Source organism: Petromyzon marinus, chromosome 79, assembly GCF_048934315.1.
Source record: "Petromyzon marinus isolate PM22_M1 ecotype Great Lakes invasive population chromosome 79, UKy_Petmar_22M1.pri1.0, whole genome shotgun sequence".
Taxonomy (NCBI): Eukaryota; Metazoa; Chordata; class Hyperoartia; order Petromyzontiformes; family Petromyzontidae; genus Petromyzon; species Petromyzon marinus.
The window spans coordinates 22,904,076-22,909,561 of NC_133745.1; the positions used below are offsets into that span (position 1 = coordinate 22,904,076).

Below are 5,486 nucleotides of genomic sequence, written 5' to 3' on the forward strand. Positions count from 1 at the left end.
CGTGAGTCTGTCTGTGCGTGAGTCTGTCTCCCCGTGTCTCTCTCCCCGTGTCTCTCTCCCCGTGTCTCTCTCTCCCCGTGTCTCTCTCTTTCCCCGTGTCTCTCTCTTTCCCCGTGTCTCTCTCTTTCCCCGTGTCTCTCTCTTTCCCCGTGTCTCTCTCTCCCCGTGTCTCTCTCTCCCCGTGTCTCTCTCTCCCCGTGTCTCTCTCTCCCCGTGTCTCTCTCTCCCCGTGTCTCTCTCTCCCCGTGTCTCTCTCTCTCCCCGTGTCTCTCTCTCTCCCCGTGTCTCTCTCTCTCCCCGTGTCGCTCTCTCTCCCCGTGTCTCCCATGTCTCTCCCCGTTTCTCTCTCTCCCCGTGTCTCTCTCCCCGTGTCTCTCTCCCCATTGTCTCCCCGTGTCTCCCCATCGTCTCCCCGTGTCTCTCTCTCCCCATTGTCTCCCCATCGTCTCCACGCGTCTCCCCGTGTCTCCCTCTCCCCATCGTCTCCCCGTGTCTCCCCATCGTCTCCACGTGTCTCCCCATTGTCTCCCCGTGTCTCACCATCGTCTCCCCGTGTCTCTCTCCCCATCGTCTCCCCGTGTCTCCCCATCGTCTCCACGCATCTCCCCGTGTCTCTCTCCCCATCGTCTCCACGGGTCTCCCCGTGTCTCTCTCCCCATCGTCTCCACGGGTCTCTCACCATCGTCTCCCCGTGTCTCTCTCCCCATCGTCTCCCCGTGTCTCTCTCTCCCCATCGTCTCCCCGTGTCTCTCTCTCACCATTGTCTCCCCGTGTCTCCCCATCGTCTCCCCGTTTCTCCCCGTGTCTCTCTCTCCCCATCGTCTCCCCGTGTCTCCCTCTCCCCATCGTCTCCCCGTGTCTCTCTCCCCGTGTCTCTCTCCCCGTGTCTCTCTCTCCCCGTGTCTCCCTCTCCCCATCGTCTCCCCGTGTCTCCCCATTGTCTCCCCGTGTCTCCCCATCGTCTCCACGCGTCTCCCTCTCCCCATCGTCTCCCCGTGTCTCTCTCTCCCCATCGTCTCCCCGTGTCTCACCATCGTCTCCACGCGTCTCCCCGTGTCTCACCATCGTCTCCCCGTGTCTCCCTCTCACCATCGTCTCCCCGTGTCTCTCTCTCCCCATCGTCTTCCCGTGTCTCTCTCCCCGTGTCTCTCTCTCCCCATCGTCTCCCCGTGTCTCCCTCTCCCCATCGTCTCCCCGTGTCTCCCCATCGTCTCCCCGTGTCTCCCTCTCCCCATCGTCTCCCCGTGTCTCTCTCTCCCCGTGTCTCTCTCTCCCCATCGTCTCCCCGTGTCTCCCTCTCCCCATCGTCTCCCCGTGTCTCTCTCTCCCCGTGTCTCTCTCTCCCCATCGTCTCCCCGTGTCTCCCCATTGTCTCCCCGTGTCTCCCCATCGTCTCCACGCATCTCCCCGTGTCTCCCTCTCCCCATCGTCTCCCCGTGTCTCTCTCCCCGTGTCTCCCTCTCCCCATCGTCTCCCCGTGTCTCTCTCCCCGTGTCTCCCTCTCCCCATCGTCTCCCCATTGTCTCCCCGTGTCTCCCCATCGTCTCCACGCGTCTCCCCGTGTCTCCCTCTCACCATCGTCTCCCCGTGTCTCTCTCTCCCCGTGTCTCCCTCTCACCATCGTCTCCCCGTGTCTCTCTCTCCCCGTGTCTCCCTCTCCCCATCGTCTCTCCGTGTCTCTCTCTCCCCATCGTCTCCCCGTGTCTCTCTCCCCATCGTCTCCCCGTGTCTCTCTCCCCGTGTCTCTCTCCCCATGTCTCCCTCTCCCCATCGTCTCCCCGTGTCTCCCTCTCCGTGTCTCTCTCTCCCCATCGTCTCCCCGTGTCTCTCTCTCCCCGTGTCTCCCTCTCCCCGTGTCTCTCTCTCCCCATCGTCTCCCCGTGTCTCTCTCTCCCCGTGTCTCCCTCTCCCCGTGTCTCTCTCCCCGTGTCTCCCTCTCCCCATCATCTCCCCGTGTCTCTCTCTCCCCGTGTCTCCCTCTCCCCGTGTCTCTCTCCCCGTGTCTCTCTCTCCCCGTGTCTCCCTCTCCCCATCATCTCCCCGTGTCTCTCTCTCCCCGTGTCTCCCTCTCCCCGTGTCTCTCTCCCCGTGTCTCCCTCTCACCATCGTCTCCCCGTGTCTCTCTCTCCCCGTGTCTCCCTCTCCCCATCGTCTCTCCGTGTCTCTCTCTCCCCATCGTCTCCCCGTGTCTCTCTCCCCATCGTCTCCCCGTGTCTCTCTCCCCGTGTCTCTCTCCCCATGTCTCCCTCTCCCCATCGTCTCCCCGTGTCTCCCTCTCCGTGTCTCTCTCTCCCCATCGTCTCCCCGTGTCTCTCTCTCCCCGTGTCTCCCTCTCCCCGTGTCTCTCTCTCCCCATCGTCTCCCCGTGTCTCTCTCTCCCCGTGTCTCCCTCTCCCCGTGTCTCTCTCCCCGTGTCTCCCTCTCCCCATCATCTCCCCGTGTCTCTCTCTCCCCGTGTCTCCCTCTCCCCGTGTCTCTCTCCCCGTGTCTCTCTCTCCCCGTGTCTCCCTCTCCCCATCATCTCCCCGTGTCTCTCTCTCCCCGTGTCTCCCTCTCCCCGTGTCTCTCTCCCCGTGTCTCCCTCTCCCCATCATCTCCCCGTGTCTCTCTCTCCCCGTGTCTCCCTCTCCCCGTGTCTCTCTCCCCGTGTCTCTCTCTCCCCGTGTCTCCCTCTCCCCGTGTCTCTCTCCCCGTGTCTCTCTCTCCCCGTGTCTCCCTCTCCCCATCATCTCCCCGTGTCTCTCTCTCCCCGTGTCTCTCTCCCCGTGTCTCTCTCTCCCCGTGTCTCCCTCTCGCCATCATCTCCCCGTGTCTCCCTCTCACCATCGTCTCCCCGTGTCTCTCTCTCCGTGTCTCTCTCTCCCCGTGTCTCCCTCTCCCCATCGTCTCCCCGTGTCTCTCTCTCCGTGTCTCTCTCTCCCCGTGTCTCCCTCTCCGTGTCTCTCTCTCCCCGTGTCTCCCTCTCCCCATCGTCTCCCCGTGTCTCTCTCTCCGTGTCTCTCTCTCCCCGTGTCTCCCTCTCCGTGTCTCTCTCTCCCCGTGTCTCCCTCTCCCCATCGTCTCCCCATTGTCTCCCCGTGTCTCCCCATCGTCTCCACGCGTCTCCCCGTGTCTCCCTCTCACCATCGTCTCCCCGTGTCTCTCTCTCCCCGTGTCTCCCTCTCACCATCGTCTCCCCGTGTCTCTCTCTCCCCGTGTCTCCCCGTGTCTCTCTCTCCGTGTCTCTCTCTCCCCCCGTGTCTCCCTCTCACCATCGTCTCCCCGTGTCTCTCTCTCCCCGTGTCTCTCTCTCCCCATCGTCTCCCCGTGTCTCTCCCCATGTCTCCCTCTCCCCATCGTCTCTCCGTGTCTCTCTCTCCCCATCGTCTCCCCGTGTCTCTCTCCCCATCGTCTCCCCGTGTCTCTCTCTCCCCGTGTCTCTCTCTCCCCATCGTCTCCCCGTGTCTCTCCCCATGTCTCTCTCTCCCCATCGTCTCCCCGTGTCTCTCTCTCCCCATCGTCTCCCCGTGTCTCTCTCCCCATCGTCTCCCCGTGTCTCTCCCCGTGTCTCTCTCTCCCCATCGTCTCCCCGTGTCTCTCCCCGTGTCTCTCTCTCCCCATCGTCTCCCCGTGTCTCTCTCTCCCCATCGTCTCCCCGTGTCTCTCTCTCCCCATCGTCTCCCCGTGTCTCTCTCCCCGTGTCTCCCTCTCCCCATCATCTCCCCGTGTCTCTCTCTCCCCGTGTCTCCCTCTCCCCGTGTCTCTCTCCCCGTGTCTCTCTCTCCCCGTGTCTCCCTCTCCCCGTGTCTCTCTCCCCGTGTCTCTCTCTCCCCGTGTCTCCCTCTCCCCATCATCTCCCCGTGTCTCTCTCTCCCCGTGTCTCCCTCTCCCCGTGTCTCTCTCCCCGTGTCTCCCTCTCCCCATCATCTCCCCGTGTCTCTCTCTCCCCGTGTCTCTCTCCCCGTGTCTCCCTCTCCCCGTGTCTCCCTCTCCCCGTGTCTCTCTCCCCGTGTCTCCCTCTCCCCATCGTCTCCCCGTGTCTCCCTCTCCGTGTCTCTCTCTCCCCATCGTCTCCCCGTGTCTCTCTCTCCCCGTGTCTCCCTCTCCCCGTGTCTCTCTCCCCGTGTCTCCCTCTCCCCATCATCTCCCCGTGTCTCCCTCTCCCCGTGTCTCCCTCTCCCCGTGTCTCCCTCTCCCTGTGTCTCCCTCTCCCCGTGTCTCCCTCTCCCCGTGTCTCCCTCTCCCCGTGTCTCTCTCCCCGTGTCTCTCTCCCCGTGTCTCCCTCTCCCCATCGTCTCCCCGTGTCTCCCTCTCCCCATCGTCTCCCCGTGTCTCCCCATCGTCTCCCCGTGTCTCTCTCTCCCCGTGTCTCTCTCTCCCCGTGTCTCTTTCTCCGTGCGTGTGTGCAGGCCCGTGCATTTGCCGGGAGCGAAGAGGTGAGGAGCACCTCTTCGCGCGTCCTGGCCACGATGCTGCGCAGCGTGGCCGAGCAAAAGAGGTTCCTGGAGGAGCACCCGGAGTGCCAGGATCCCGATGAGGAGGAGGACGAGGAGGAGGACGAGGAGGAGGATGATGATGATGATGGAGGTGACGATGGCGATGATGGCGATGGTCGTGGTGGTGGTGGTGGTGGTGGCGGCGATGATGGAGATGGTGATGGTAGTTATGGTGGTCGTGACGATTCTGGTGGTGGTGGTGGTGATGGTGATGGTGGTCATGATGGAGATGGTGGAGATGGTGATGGTAGTGATGGTGGTGGTCATGATGGAGATGGTGGTGGTGGTGGTGGTCATGATGGAGATGGTGGTGGTGGTGATGGTGGTGGTGGTGGTGGTCATGATGGAGATGGTGGTGGTGGTGATGGTGGTGGTGGTGGTGGTGGTCATGATGGAGATGGTGGTGGTGGTGGTGGTGATGGTAGTGATGGTGGTGGTCATGATGGAGATGGTGGTGGTGGTGGTGATGGAGGTGATGGTGGTGGTGGTCATGATGGAGATGGTGGTGGTGATGGTGATGGTGGTGGTGGTGGTCATGATGGAGATGGTGGTGGTGATGGAGGTGATGGTGGTGGTGGTCATGATGGAGATGGTGGTGGTGGTGGTGGTCATGATGGAGATGGTGGTGGTCATGATGGAGATGGTGGTGGTGGTGGTGACGATGGAGGTGATGGTGCTGCCACTACTGATGATGGTGACGGTGGTGATGAAGATGGTGCAGGAGAGAGGAAGGAGGAGGTGGATGAGATGGGGGGAGGAGGAGGAGGTGATGGCGGAGGAGGATGAGGAGGTGGTGGAGGAGGTGAAGAAGGTGGTGGAGGATGAGGAGGTGGTGAAGAAGGTGGTGGAGGAGGAGGTGGTGGAGGAGGAGGTGAAGATGGTGGAGGGGGAATGAGGTGGTGGGGGTGGAGGAGGAGTTGGTGAGGGAAGAGGTGGTGGAGGATGAGGAGGTGGTGGAGATGGTGGAGGATGAGGAGGTGGGGGAGGATGAGGAGGTGGGGGAGGATGAGG

The 5,486-nt window shown here is 62.7% G+C and overlaps 1 protein-coding gene across 3 annotated transcripts in view; it reads left to right on the forward strand.

The window, feature by feature from the left end:
* Window positions 1-5,279, forward strand: part of LOC142907471 (uncharacterized) — a 31,703-nt gene extending 26,424 nt beyond the window's left edge. The window contains exon 8 of one of the 3 annotated variants that reach the window (XM_076057024.1): window positions 4,389-5,277. In XM_076057024.1, coding sequence (XP_075913139.1) covers window positions 4,389-5,261 — 873 coding nt within the window. In that variant the 3' untranslated portion in view covers window positions 5,262-5,277. Of the gene's footprint in view, window positions 1-4,388 lie in introns of all 3 variants that reach the window. The other 2 variants (XM_076057025.1, XM_076057023.1) reach the window with 2 other exon arrangements.
* The last annotated feature ends 207 nt before the right edge of the window (window positions 5,280-5,486 follow it).